The sequence below is a fragment of the Emiliania huxleyi genome, assembly GCF_000372725.1.
Source record: "Emiliania huxleyi CCMP1516 chromosome Unknown EMIHUscaffold_142, whole genome shotgun sequence".
Taxonomy (NCBI): Eukaryota; Haptophyta; order Isochrysidales; family Noelaerhabdaceae; genus Emiliania; species Emiliania huxleyi.
In genome coordinates, this window is record NW_005201176.1 from 243,455 (window position 1) to 257,339 (window position 13,885).

The window sequence follows — 13,885 nt, forward strand, 5'->3', positions numbered from 1 at the left end:
TCACTTTCACTTTCACTTTCACTTCACATTTCATGTGAAACGAAATTTCACTTTTCCGAGCGAGTGTGTGAAAAAAAACTCTGACATTTTACGAACTCCTTGGCGACGTGCGCGTCGCGTCGCCAAGGCTCTGCGACCTCGGTCGTACAATCAGCGACCTCGGTCGAGGGCCCCGCTCTTTCCCTCGCATAGCGGCCACTCTTCGGATCGCTGGTCGAGCGACCCGGGGGATGCCCCGCGCGCCTGACCCAGGCGCGAAAAACGAATCTGCGAGGCGAGGCCGCTCACGCGGCCCGATGGGGAGGAACGGGGCGAGCCCCCTCCAACCCACCCGCGCTAGGTCTCGGGTTTGACGCATGGGGTCACTCCCGCGAAACTCGTGAACTAGCCGGGGCAGTCGGAGAAGTGGCAACTCCGTGCACTGACGGTCGGCCGCCAGAAAACACGCCTCCGTGGCTCGGGTTACACCAATCCTCGCTACCCAACGCGGCCAAAGGATATCCACCTCGAGACCTCGAGAAACCGCGCGGAAAACGCGCGCCCCGGGTTCGCGTTGGCTTCTGCATGGATTCTCTCACACAAGTTGCCGCTAAGAGCTCCGAGGAGAGGCGGAACGACAAGAAGGTTGCGCTTTGGGAGTGGCTCATGTCGCAGCCCAAAGAGGTGCTCGTGGAAAGCTTGTATCGCGGCGTGATCTCGGCGCAGCGGCTCGAGGCGATCGTCAAGCAGGAGCGCAAGGAGTGGGACCGCCAGAACAATGAGGCGCCCGCCTACAAGAATCTGCAGGTCCACGGCAGTGTCGACGGCGTCAAGATCGGCCTGAGAGTTTTCTCGAGCGACGGCAGGAAAGCAGGGAAGGTGGTCGGCTTCGAGCCGTCGCCCACGATCTCCGTCAGTCTGCCGCTGCCGGACACTGGCGCAGTCTCCGCCGACGCTGGCGGCTCCGCCGCCGACGCCGGCTCCTCCTCCGCCGCCGACGCCGGCTCCTCCTCCGCCGCCGACGCCACCGTCGCCATCGCCGCCGCCGTTGCCCCGCTCACCACGCCCGGTGCGTTTGTCGTGCAATGGGCCTCCAAGCCGGCAGCGGCGCGCAACACGTACGATGGCGCCACGGAGAGCTTCGACCTCGCGGCGCTCAAGGATCTGACCTGGCACAAGCCTGCGACCGCCTCCAAGGCGGCAAAGGTGGAGGCGTCACCGGCTCTGCCCTCTCTGCCGCACCCCCCCTCACACCACCCACCCGCCCACCCACTCACCCTCCGCCCTTTGCTGGTCGTGGCTGCCGCGCTCCCCGCTTCTCTCACCGCCGCCGCCCAACCTCCGCTTCCCCCACCGCCGCCCCCACCGCCGCTCCCCTCACCACCACCGCCCCCACCGCCGCTTCCCTCACCGCCGCCCAGGCGGCCGAGGGCGACTGGACGAAGTGCGTCTTCGAGTCCTTCTTCGACGACGTGCGGCGGTGCGGCCAGCGGCGGGAGGGAGGGGGCGAGTCCGAGGCGGAGGAGGTGTGGCTGTGGCTCCAGCTGACGCCGCCGCTGGTCGCCGCTTTCGAGGCGATGATCCGAGCGGCGAATGCGGTCCGCATCAACACCGGCAGCAGGTGGGACAACAAGTGGACGCCGCCGGCGCAGCTCACGCTGCTGCCCGCGACCGGCGAGGTCGAGCTCTCGATGAGCGGCATGCGCGCCGTCGTGCCCGCCCCCAGCCTCCTGCACACGCCCACCCTCGCGCGGGGCCCTCCGCCCGTGCTCACCTTCTCGGTCTCCAACCTGCTGAGCCGCACGGAGGAGTACTGGAGTGAGATACACCTCAGCGGCCACACCGGCTGCCACACCGTGCTCGGCCCGCGGCCGGACGGGCGAGCCAAGGGGCTGGTCGGCTCCTTCCTGCGCGTCTGCGGCCCGCGCGCGAGCCCGGCGAGCGGCGGCATAGCCGACGGCGCGTCGGTTGTGAGCGACAAGTCGCTCACGACACTGACGCACCTGTACCAGCCCGCGGCGCCGCTGCTGCGCTTCTACGTCTGGGCGCTGCAGCGGCGCGGCCTCACCATCGACCTCGTGCAGAACGTGGTCCGCTTCCTGCTGCTGCGGAAGGACGACACGCTCGACGGCTGTGGGCGCCGCTACACCCACGGGCAGGGCTGGGAGCACACTCAGAAGCACACCGTCGTGAGCCGCGCAAAGCAGCGGGACGCGGTCGAGCCAGAGATCGTCGTCGCCCTCTCGCCGGCGCAGCTGAGCGCGCTCAAGCAGTCGGCGAGCCTGCTGGGCGTCGGCGCCACGCACCACCGCGCCGCTTGGCTCCGCATGCGGCTGGAGGTGGACGAGGCGGGTGCGCCGTCCCTCCGCCTGCGGCTCTCCGTGGCATACCACCACCAGCACGAGAGGGAGTTCCCAGGACAGGTCTCCACGGCGAGCCTGACCTTCCGGCCGTCCGAGTCGTTCACAGCCAAAGCAGTCACGCGCGGACCCGGGCGCGGGGAGCGGCTCGGGCGGCCGGGCGCGGGCCGCGTCTTCGAGGCGAGCTTCAACGTCAGCGACGGCAGCGGGAGCGCCTCGCAGGCCCCTAAGAGCCCGCTCGTGGAGGCGCTCCTCAACGCGCCGCCGAAGATGCGCGCGGAGCTGCGCGTGCGCCCTGGCGCCCTCACCCTCTGGCTCGCGCTGCCCAAGGGCGGCCACATCTCGGCCGATGCGCCAGAGGGCACAGAGGGCATCGAGGAGGTGGACTAGGATGCGAGCATGCTCTGAGTCGGAGGCGCGGTCGCCGGAGGTCGTTGAGAAGGAAGGACGCGCGAGTGCTATCGCGTCCAACTCTCTGGCCCTTGCGTACGTATAGGACACTCTGGCCGCGGGGGAGCTCGTGCGCGAGTTTCTTCTTTTGGTGTCAGTGCCATCGCGCGCGCGACTGCCTCTAGCGCGCCGTCTCCAACGGCGTCGCCGCACTCCGCGAGTGCGGCCGTCACTTGCTGCTGGTAATCGGTCAATGCCATCGGTTTTTTCTCGTTGTCTGGTGGCTTGGAGCCTGACGGTGAAGCCTCACTGAGAAGGCGCGTGGTAGCTTGCTTTCGGTGGTTCCGACCCTTCGACTGTGAAACCGCCTCTCGCGCTGTGGGCGCGTTTCTTCTCCTCTTGGCTAGTCACTCGCGCTGGTTCACTCCCGGGAAAGGATCCCTAGCCACCACGAGCCGAAAGCGGCAGCGAGCAGGGGCGGCGAGACGCGCAGCTAGCCTCGGGATGATCCCGCAGAGACGAAGCTGCTCCGTAATAGGATATACCATATACGAAAAAGCCGCGTACCGCCGCGTGGCTGCACCGACAGCCCGACAGACATATTGGCTAGTGCCATTTCACTGTGGCACAGCTCGCGTTACAAAACCTTGATTTGACCATTTGCGCAAAAAGGTACATCTCGGTGCCTTCCAGAGGCAGCTGTGACCCCGCCGAGTGGACGGGGGCACTCGGCAGGTGGCGCGGAGTGCCCCCGTCCACTTGGCGGGGTCGCAGCTGCCTCTGCGCGTCCTGGGGATGTACCTTTGTCGCGCGCCGGAGACGACTCGACGCCGCTGAGATCGGAGATCAAGCTCTGACAGGTCGCACGTCGCTCCTTTGACGCCGACGTGACTCACCCGTGCAGATCACATCAGGACACAGTCTCGACGCGCTCGGTACGACGCCTGCGACCCGTCTCGGGTCAGGTGGCACGACGCTCATCGCGCCTACCAGCGCAGTCGTGCAAGTTGACACGACGAGGTCGAGCACGCATCTATACGCTCGCCGAGCCTTCCTTTCCATCCCATTTGGCAGCCTGGGAACGGTGGCGGTCAGAGGCAAAGCATACGAGGGGTGGTGGAACCACATGTCACGGCTACTGCCGGCTCGACCCCACGATAGCCTCCGGAGGCTGACTTTGAGGCACAATCATCGGACGACGTCGGCGAGTTGAGTCGCGCTCGCGGTAGCCAGATGACCTCTCATACTAGTATCATCGGCCATGGCCGCAGGAAGCGCGGGGGAGGGCGCTGGGAGCAACACGGAGCTCCGTTGGACGTTTTCAAGATTAGCGTGTCAGAGTGAAATGGAACTAGCCATTCACATACATGGCTTTATACGGCAAAAGTTTTTTGTTCTTCTTTCTTGCCGGCTGTTATGTTCTTGGTCACATGGTGTTGGCTGTTGCTGAACTGCTCGTACGGGCTACAGCTTGGTATGCACTATGGGGCTATCCCAACATGCGTGACACCGACTTCGGAACAAAGCCTCGGCAGCAAGGGCAGGCCGTGTTGATCGGCTCCATCCCGTGGCTCGTCTCGACGTCACTATCGTCGCTCAGCCAAGCGTGCAGGCAGCGGTAGTGGAAGAGGTTCTTGCAGCAGCGCGTGGCGCCCCAACCGTTCGGGTCACATGCCTCCGATTGCGAGCAAACCTGGTTTGTGGAGCTCCCGCAGATGTTCTGACAGAGACCTGGCCGTTCTGACATTGTACCCCTCGTTGTACCGCCGGGTGAGCTCTGGTTTCTCCTTGTCGTCGTGCACGACCGGCGCGTTGGCCGGGGCGCGCATCGCGTCCGCCCAGGCGGCGAGCTTTGTTTGTCGACTTCAGTGATTTCATGTTGGGTTTCAAAAATCTCGCCGTTGTGCTGGATGGACAACAAAAGCGCGTGGACAGGGTTGCCAGGCCCCAAATGACGTGTGAGTGTGATAGTTGTTTGGTATTGCTAAAAATCTCTCTCTCTCTGGATGGACAGCTGCGCGGCTCGCGCGAGCAGACGGCGCACGCCTTACAAGCGGGGTCGTGCAGCTTCTCCATCAGGCCGTCTTCTGTGAGCTCCCCGAGTCCCCGACGGACCGGGCGAAACACGCGTCGCGCGCCGCCCGTGGCAGAAAGAAAGAAAACAGAAAACCAGGGGGGGATGGGAGGACGGCACGCCGCCACCACACAGAGATTTTAAGGAGAGGGGTGGCGGCAAAGAATTGAAAAAAAGCGGAGCCGTGTCCCATCCCTCTCGCGCGCGCTCGGGGGAGGGCGCCCTCTCCATGGCATTGCCGGCTTAGTGTTTTCGCCAAGCAGCACCATGGTGAAGCTCTCTCTCGCGCCGCAGCGCGCCGGCGGTTCAGCGCTGGAAGGCGCACGCAGACACGCGGCGGGCGTGATTGCGGCCGCTCTGCTGACTGCTGCGCCGGCGTTTGTCGCGCCGCCTGCCATTGCTGCCACTGACGGCGCTGCGATCGGGTCCTGCCTCATACAGAAGGCGCCCGGCGCGCTTGCGCGGTGCGTGACGGACCCAACCTGCTTGGCCAACCTCGCCTGCATCCAGACCTGCACCAACCGGCCGGATGAGGCCACGTGCCAGATTGCGTGCGGCGACAAGTTTGCGAACGGCGTCACTGAGGCCTTCACAAAGGCGGCCGTCACGGAACAGAAGTGCGTGCCGCAGCGGCAGGACGACGGGTCGTGGCCGGTGCCGGCGGACAGCACGCTCGTGACCAAATTCTCCGCCTCTGACCTCGACGGCGACTGGTACATCTCCGCTGGACTCAACAAGGTGTCTGTGTACTCTGGAATAGCAGCGGCAGCAGCAGCAGCAGCAGCAGCAGCGGCAGCAGCAGCGGCAGCAGCAGCGGCAGCAGCAGCGGCAGCAGCAGCGGCAGCAGCAGCGGCAGCAGCAGCGGCAGCAGCAGCGGCAGCAGCAGCGGCAGCAGCAGCGGCAGCAGCAGCGGCAGCAGCAGCGGCAGCAGCAGCGGCAGCAGCAGCGGCGGCAGCAGCGGCCGCCGCCGCAGCAGCAGCCGCCGCAACAGCCGTAGCAGCAGTCGTAGCAGCAGTCGTAGCAGCAGCAGCAGCAGCAGCAGCAGCAGCAGTAGCAGCAGTCGTAGCAGCAGCAGCAGCAGCAGTAGTCGTAGCAGCGGCGGCGGCGGCGGCGGCGGCAGCATGCCAGCTGAGGCTCAATCGATGGCTTCATCAATTGATTCATCGTCAGGCCTTCGACATCTTCGACTGCCAGCTGCACCGATTCAGCGCGCCGGCGCCCGACCTGCTCGTCGGGAATCTGCAGTGGCGGATCAAGGACCCGGTGGCGGGGCATGGCCAGGACACGCCCAGGACATGTCCGAGACACGTCCATAGGCGGATCAAGGACCCGGTGGCGGGGCATGGCCAGGACACGCCCAGGACATGTCCGAGACACGCATAGGCGGATCAAGGACCCGGTGGCGGGGACGAACTTTGTGACGCGGTACACGGTGCAGACCTTCAAGCAGGACGCCAGCCGCCCCGGTGTCCTGCACAGCCGCGGTTCCAGCACGCGGCCCCTGCGGAAGTGTCCGTCACGCGCTTGAGACTTGTCGCGTAGGCATCCTGTACAACCACGACAACGAGTTCCTGCACTACCAAGATGACTGGTGACAGACGCTGAGACAGACACACCGCGCGCCGCACACCGCGCCGCACACGCGCGCGCACGCACGCACGGCCCCATCCCGGGCGATCTCGTGTGATCTCGGCTCGCGAGGTACGTGCTCGCGAACCGACGCGCCTACGACGACGCAAAGGGCGAGGGCGGCGACGCCGCGAGTCTACCATGACCGCGTCGGTGACGCAGTTTTGCATCCACGATTAGGCAAGGGCGGCTACGTGGTGGTCTACTACCGCGGCAGCAACGACGCGTGGGACGGCTACGGCGGCGCAGTCATCTACACGCGCGCGAAGCCGAAGCCGCGCCGAGAGGACGCGCCGGAGGTATCAGCCGAGATGAGCCGAGCTGCGCTGGGCGTGTTAGGCGCGAGCCGAAGCTGCGGCAGGAGTACGTGCCGGAGATCAGCGCGGCGCTCGACAAGGTGTGCAGTCGTGGCGGGCAGGCTTACGTACCATACCTCCAGAGTACCGAACCCAGTGTGGGGGTCGTGGGCGGTGTGGTATAGTATCGGGCAGTCTCGGGTCATCTCGGGTCATCTCGGGTGCAATAGGACACGGCAAGTAGCAGAATCTGCACACGCTCATAAGAGGTCTGCGTGCGCCCGAATCGACCGAGACAGAGTCTAGGATGCGCTCTCAGGGCCCTACTGTGTGAATACGTATTCCACGTATTCCAAATGACCTCCAAAAGGGCCGTATTCCGTATAAAATTGCAGTTTTAGGCCGTATTCCACACGTAATCCGGAATACGTATTCCAAACGAGGCCCCAAAATGGACGTATTCCGGTTAACATTTTCTTCGCTCCGCGAATTCACACAGTCTCACACCCCTGCTGGCTAGGTTGGCCTGCGCTGGGCCGACTTTACCGAGACGGACAACTCGTGTAACGCTGCGGAGAGCAGACTCGAGGAGCTCGAGGCCGATTTTGTGCTCGTCGAGTCCAAGGTGGCGAGCTCGGCCGCACCTCGGCGGTTCGGCTGCATCTCGGCGATCTCCCGGCGACACCGATCGGCCACATCTCGGCTGTGGTTCGGCCACATCTCGGCTCTCAACTTCGGCGATTCTCGGCCATATCTCGGCCACATCTCGGCTCACACTTCGGCGATTCTCTATCTCGGCCACATCTCGGCTGTACCTCGTCGGAGGTGGCGGGCGGGTTCTCCACCTTCGAGAAGCTTCTCGTCGACGACGTCGTCGGGCTCGAGAAGGAGCTCGTCAAGGACGTGGTCGGGATTGAGCGCGAGATTGTCCGAGACGCGAAGCGGGTGCGACATGCCGAGATGGCCCGAGATGGCCCGAGATGGCACCGAGATGACCCGAGATGACCCGAGATGGCCCGAGATGGCCCGAGATGACCCGAGATGGCCCGAGATGACCCGAGATGACCCGAGATGACCCGAGATGACCCGAGATTGTCCGCGACGCGAAGCGGGTGCGAGGATGCACTTCTGGACCGCTCGGAGGAACTCTCCTTGCAGGTGGAGGCCGCCCTCGAGGACGACGTCGCGGCGGTCGAGGCCGAGCTGCAGACAGCAGCACAGAAGGGCATACCGAGTCTCTTCAAGCGACGATAGCTCGAGCTCCCGCCCCGCCGCTGCGCGCGACGACAGTACGCTTCTCCTGTCCCCCCGGCCTCCTGCCTCCGGTCTCCCGCCCCGCTCCCAACTGGATCGTCCGCATGAGGCCCCGGCGGGAGACAGACCGCATCTCTCTCTCATTCGGTTACGCTCCCACCGCGCTGTTCGGTGTATACACATGGTCAGTACTTCACTCTTCGCACAATATCGAATCGTGCTTCGTTGAAAAATTAAAACCACTCGGGGGCCACTTGGCGGAGGAGGAGGAGGAGGAGGAGGAGGTTCGGCGCAGATCCAGGCGGCGCTGACGCGTGACGGCGTCCTCCGCCCCTCTCTTCGCCGCAGCTGCACCTGCAGCCGCCGAGGCGGCGACAGCGGCGGCCACGACCCTCGCCGACCCCGGGCCGGGCCTACCCACCTTGTGCTTCGGCTTCAGTCCGCACCCGCAGTGTGTCTCGAGAAGACGACAGACAGCGGTCTTGAGCAGGCGACCAGCTCTGCTTTGACTCCACCAGCCGCGGCCTTCGTCACTAGTACATTAACTGGAAGAGTGGATCGACCGCCAGGCCACCTGCTCTGCTTTGACTTCATCAATCGCGGCGCGTGCGCGCGGCTGCAGCGCGGCGAGACGCGTGCTGCTACCGCCACCCGCCTCATGAGTCATCACGTCTGACGCGTGCGCCAAGAAGTGATCAGGCGAGACGTGCCGCTACCGCCACCTGCCGCCAACCCACCCGGACGTGGTGGCCGACCGGATCCGGCAGGGCAAGAGGTGCAGGCCCAACGCTGCCCACACCCAACGCGATGTTGGTCCTCTAATCAGAGGTTAGTCAATGAATTCCCATCAGGCGCCGAGCACGATGCCCGCACCGGCGATGGGCAGCTACCTCGAGAGCCTCGCCCGGCGCGGGAGTTGCGACGCGCGGGTCCGCCGCGAGATCACCCGAGATCACCCGAGATGACCCGAGGTTAGGCTCGGAAGTGCGATGCATGGCTCCGCGGCGCAGCAGCTGCTGCAGAGCGACAAGCCCCAAGCGGGGCGGCGGCGGCGGCGGCGGCGAGGGCGGCGGCGGCGGCGAGGGGGGTGGCGAGGGGGGTGGCGAGAGGGGTGGCGAGGGGGTGGAGGAGGCGAGGGCGGCGATGATGGGCGCAGCGCCGACCGCCATTCTCTCTCTCGCTCTCGCCCTCGCTACTCTCGTTCTCTCTCTCCCGCTCCCGCTCTCCCCCTCGCTCCCGCTCTCCCCCTCGCTCTCGCTCTCGCCCTCCCCCTCGCTCTCGCTCTCTCGCTCTCGCTCGTGGGCGAGGCGCGAGGAGCGGCGCGACGAGAGGAGGCCTCGCTCCTTCTCGCGCGGGAGGCGGGGCGGGAGGATGCATCTCCAGGTCTGGCCGCCGCAGGTACGGCGCCGGCAGCGACAGCGGGAAGACGTCGCCGTAGAAGCACTCGGGCGGCAGCGATGCGAGCAGCACCGGCACGCCGGCGGCAACGCGGCCGCTCGGAAGCCGCCCCCCGCCTCATCGGCAAAGTTGGGGTTGGCAAACTCAAACTTGGGCGCGCCGCCGACTTCGGTGCCGGAGACAGCCGCCTTGGCCTGCTCGAAAGATTCACGCACGGTGCCGCCCTGCTGGTACGCCTCCCAGAAGCCATCTGCGCAGGCGCAACGCCGCGAGTCAAGAGTTGAGGAGGCACGCGTGCTTGTGTGTGGGCCGTGCGTGCGGGGCGCGCGAAGAGGCTCGGCGGACCTGCAAAGAGGCGCGCGGACTCGCCGCCGACCTTGGTCTCCCAGCCCACGACGGCGCCGACGCCGTTGCGCGCGAGCGCCTCGCCGAACTCTACCGACTTGCACCCGCTGATGACGACGAGCTCGAGGCGGGCGGCGCCCAGCGCGGGCCCGGCTCGGCCGACGCCCTCGGCCTGGTCGAGATCGCGCCCGTCGCGGGCGGCGCCGTGCTGGGCGCGCTGCTGCTCTCGAGAGTCGCCTGCTCCTTCGCCTCGGCGCGCCGCCGCCGCCGCCGCCGCCGCCGACGCGCCAAGCCGGCGGTGTCCGTGGAGGTGTCGCTGGGCGACGCCGACGACGCCGACGACGCCGACGACGCCGACGACGCCGACGACTCCGACGGGCCCGGGCCGCCGTCGTTCCGCTCGGTCTCGTCGTCGCGCGACCACCCGCCTCCTTCGTGCTCAGCGAGATCGAGGGCTCCTCGTCCGCCGCCGCCTCCGCCGCCCGGCGCGCCGCCGCCGAGGAGGTCAAGGGGCGCTCCCACGCGCTGAACGTGGACCATGTGTGAGAGGGGGCGGCGGAGCAGAGGGGATTGTACGCTTGCGACTTGGGGTACGTACGTTGGTGAGTTGCCTCGTTGCCTGCCGTACCGCAGCATGCTGTATCCGTAGAAGGCTACCTCGTCTAGGTTCTGAGTTTTATCCTGTTCTGACCATCCATGCTAGCAATTCGCAGTATAGCTAGCAATTCGCAGTATAGCGGGCCTCGCAACGCGCGTCGCGCCGCGGCACACCCGTGTTCTCCGCTGTGATAAATGATGACACATTACACGCAAGCCCGCTGATCTCGCACTGACAGGTTGGTTCTCATCCGCTCCCGTTTCGGCAAGCTGCAGTGCTGCTGCATGGCTCGGTTGCTCCTTGAGCAAAGCGTTCCATTTAGCTCGCCTATTTCGTGAGGCGCCCGGATGGGGCGGGTATGCCCAAACTGCTCGTGGATGTGCGTGTGGAGGAGCGCGGCCTCGAGCGCGTCGAGATTGTACACAGAGCAGAGGTGCGGCGTTGCCCCATGTGGCGCTGACCGTGTAGTGAGCGCCCCTAGGAGGATTGCCCTCCAGGTTTTGGACGCCTCCGGTCCGCAGCATTGCCGCAGCAGCGAGTAGAGCCGCATGTACTCAAGCAAGTGACTCAACTGAGCATTCGACAGCCGAAATATGGGCTGGAGGTCCGTGAGCAGGCCGACCCCCCGCCATGCGAGCATACTCGAGAGCTGAACGTACTCGACGCGCGCTCGAAGCTGCGACTCGACGGCCTGTGTCGTGCCGGCAACGTCGAAGCTGCCTTCACTGCCGAGCGAACTACTATTGGCGGCTGAGGCGAAGATCCATGGCCGCGCAAGATGCTTGGCCTTCGCAAGCTCTGATATCTGCCGCGGGCACCGCGGGTGGTGCGTCTTGAAGAGAGCTCGTGCACGGTGAGCAGTGACGTTGAGCAGCGTCGGTCCTGCTTTATTCGACGAGCAGCCACCGTTGTACGCGAGGTACTCGCACCTGACCTCGTCGGCCCGCTGGGGGTCTATCAGCATGAGCACAACGCACAACGCCTGGAACTGCAATGTGGAGGCGGTGCGTATCTGGCCGAACTGCAGAAGTACCGGTGGTACATCGGCCTGAAGTCCCACCATGCAGGCGAGAAGCACGAGCGCGCGCGGGAGGGACAAGCCGATCGGCGAGCGCACGCAGCAACGCGCGGCACTCTCGCCCCCCCTCGTCGCGCACGCGCCCCGCGCCGCACACACCCAGGCCCGCACAAACCCAGGCCTGCAGCTTCTGCCGGAGTCCTGGCGCCGCCGGCTACTTCCGTCAACGCCCAGGCCACCGCGCAACGACCGTTGTCTCCCGCCCGACCACCACTCTTTGGGTGGGTTTTACGTATAGGCACGAAGAATCAACATTGCTCATTGGGCTTTTTCAGTACGTACTTTTAGCTTACTGGGAGAAAAGAGAGAGGGGGTCTCTCTCTCTCTCTCAGTGTATGTGGCTCTTACGTACATTCCCGTAGGAGGACTCTGCTGACAGGGTTTTCAGTGTATGTAGCTCTTACGTACGTTTTTGGCCAAAATCGACCACAACAAATCCGTAGGGTCGCTTAACGGCACCCCCGCGCGGTGCCGAGCGGCGCAGGGCCGGCCAAGGGACCAGACTGGACGGGACCGTGACCGGTTTGTAGTAGTATAACCCCCAAAACGATTTCTGACCTCTCCCGTGGCCCCGGCGGGCCCCGGCGGAGGTCCGGCGCGGCGCTCCAAATCCGCACTTCGCGAGCTTCTACGGGAGTTCACGCGGCCTCTCCGCCTCCTGAGGCACACCCCACACTCACCACACGAGCCCTGGGGCTGTGCGCGGATCTTTGGCCGCGGCGCGCTCGACCGCCACCAGCTCGAAGCCGCGCCGCAGCAAGAGCTGCACCCAGTTGAGGGCGTGGTGGGCGCGATACTCGCTCATGAATAGAAGTGCGCCCGGACACCACGTCGAAGAAGTGCGCTAGCTTGTGCACGCACTCTGGGGGGGCGCGGGGGGGGCCGGAGGCACCGTGCGCCGCGCCGCAGTGCGGAAACGGGGCTCCGGCGCTCAGTGTCGCTCAGAGGGCAGATTTGGAGAGATCTCGAGGAGTACATACAGATAGACCCTCCAATCATCAGAAACCTCCAACCTGATCGGTCGTACTGACCGCCGAAAAATCACTCCACTCTCCAGACAGCAGACAGGCCGAGGCGCCGACGTCTGCACGCGGCCGGCCGGGCGAGAGGCTTGACACGATCCGACCCTGCGATCCTGACGCTGCTGCTCTAGCTATCAGACATGCACTGCTTACTGCTGCCACAATGTGCGACTGGTGCTGGCCCACTTGGCGGCCTTGGCCGGTCAGTGGTGAGGCGCAGTTCAGAGCTGTGTCGATGGCGCGCCAGAGCCGACCATTGCGCATTGGCATTGCCATTGGCCATTGCCGCGCCCGCGGCACCGGCAGCGCGTTCGAGCCGCCGCAGACACGTCCTTTTTACTGCCGTACGGGTCTTTGTATACCGTAATTACAAACCAGCTCACTTTGTTAAATAAATAAATAAAAACGGACACCTCTCTACTGTGAGATGGGTAAAAAGGAACAGGCCCCCGCCCTTGCGATCTTTGTGCAGGGTTCTTTGTGGGTGTGGTCGGCGACTAGCCGGGGTCGTCCTCCCGATGGGGGACTAGCACTAGCCGTCTTCCACATGGTCCCACTTTGTTAAAGAAATATAACTCGAGCACTTTAGCCACGGTCTCCCCACATCTCCGCCCTGTATCCCCCCCCCCCCCCCCCGCCCCCCCGGGCACGCACTACGACGTGGCCAAGTCGGCGACGGTGGTGCCGGTGCAGGCCTGTGCGCGGCAGCTAGTCCCCCACAAAGCGGCGCGTCCAGCACCGCCTCAGATTGCCATGTTACAAGTGTGTCGGCAGGGCGGGGCACACACATGCCACACGCGCGATGGCAGCGACTTGCTTACCTTCTGCAGCTTGACCTTTGCTGGTTTCGCCGGATCTGTTCCGTTGCGAACAGAACACGTGCGCCAATGCGTTTTTTTCTCGCGCGGGCAAGCACGCACCCAGGCAGGTGAGTCTGCCGCTGCAGGTGGCAAAAGGCCCCCGCTGTCGGCCGCAAAGGTTGAGGGGTATGCTGGTTTAGCGTGTAAGTGCGGCAGACGGGAGTAGTGAAACTTGTCGAGATTCAGATCGACCAGAATGACGAGGCGCACATTCTTGCTACGGTCGAGCTGGGAGCGCAAAGACGAGCTGCTATCGAGGGCAAATCTCATGATGACGAACTGCGCATGCGTGACTGCCGTCCAGTTTGCCAAGCCGAGGGAGGGGAGCTCATGGAGAAGGTGGCCAACGGCACTTTCCATGTGACCTTCTTCACAAACGTCCTCCCTGTCAGCGTGCACTTTCGAGGGAGAGCCGAGGTGGGCTGGAAATTTCCCCACCCGTTTGTAGAGGGGCACCCGTGCGAGGAGAGCAAACTCGCGCGGCTGTGTTGCACTTGCTGCGAGGAGGCGAACCTCGCGTAGGAAAGAGCCATCCCCCGCCACGGGGTAGTTTGCCCGACAAAATTCGGGGAACCTTGCGAGCGGGTACGAGCCGCTTTCTG

The 13,885-nt window shown here is 65.0% G+C and overlaps 2 protein-coding genes across 2 annotated transcripts; one reads left to right on the plus strand and one right to left on the minus strand.

Annotated features, from left to right (window-relative positions):
* Positions 1-4,218: 4,218 nt before the first annotated feature.
* Positions 4,219-4,805, minus strand: EMIHUDRAFT_227873 (hypothetical protein; the record flags this gene model as incomplete). Its single annotated transcript, XM_005787473.1, has 3 exons — positions 4,219-4,404; positions 4,475-4,516; positions 4,767-4,805. The coding sequence occupies 3 exons, from the start codon at positions 4,803-4,805 to the stop codon at positions 4,219-4,221; spliced, it is 267 nt and encodes an 88-aa protein (XP_005787530.1).
* Positions 4,806-5,022: 217 nt separating this feature from the next.
* Positions 5,023-8,227, plus strand: VDE (violaxanthin de-epoxidase). Its single transcript, XM_005787474.1, has 10 exons — positions 5,023-5,541; positions 5,974-6,050; positions 6,187-6,269; positions 6,346-6,394; positions 6,505-6,566; positions 6,613-6,691; positions 6,772-6,829; positions 7,249-7,353; positions 7,554-7,673; positions 7,887-8,227. The coding sequence occupies exons 1-10, from the start codon at positions 5,071-5,073 to the stop codon at positions 7,980-7,982; spliced, it is 1,200 nt and encodes a 399-aa protein (XP_005787531.1). The 5' UTR covers positions 5,023-5,070; the 3' UTR covers positions 7,983-8,227.
* The last annotated feature ends 5,658 nt before the right edge of the window (positions 8,228-13,885 follow it).

Coding starts and splice junctions, on each gene's coding strand:
- VDE (XM_005787474.1), top strand. CDS start 5,071: ATGGTGAAGCTCTCTCTCGCGCCGCAGCGCGCCGGCGGTTCAGCGCTG. Junction 6,692..6,771: donor GGCGGCGCAGTCATCTACAC/GCGCGCGAAGCC, acceptor TGGGCGTGTTAG/GCGCGAGCCGAAGCTGCGGC. Junction 6,830..7,248: donor TCAGCGCGGCGCTCGACAAG/GTGTGCAGTCGT, acceptor CCTGCTGGCTAG/GTTGGCCTGCGCTGGGCCGA.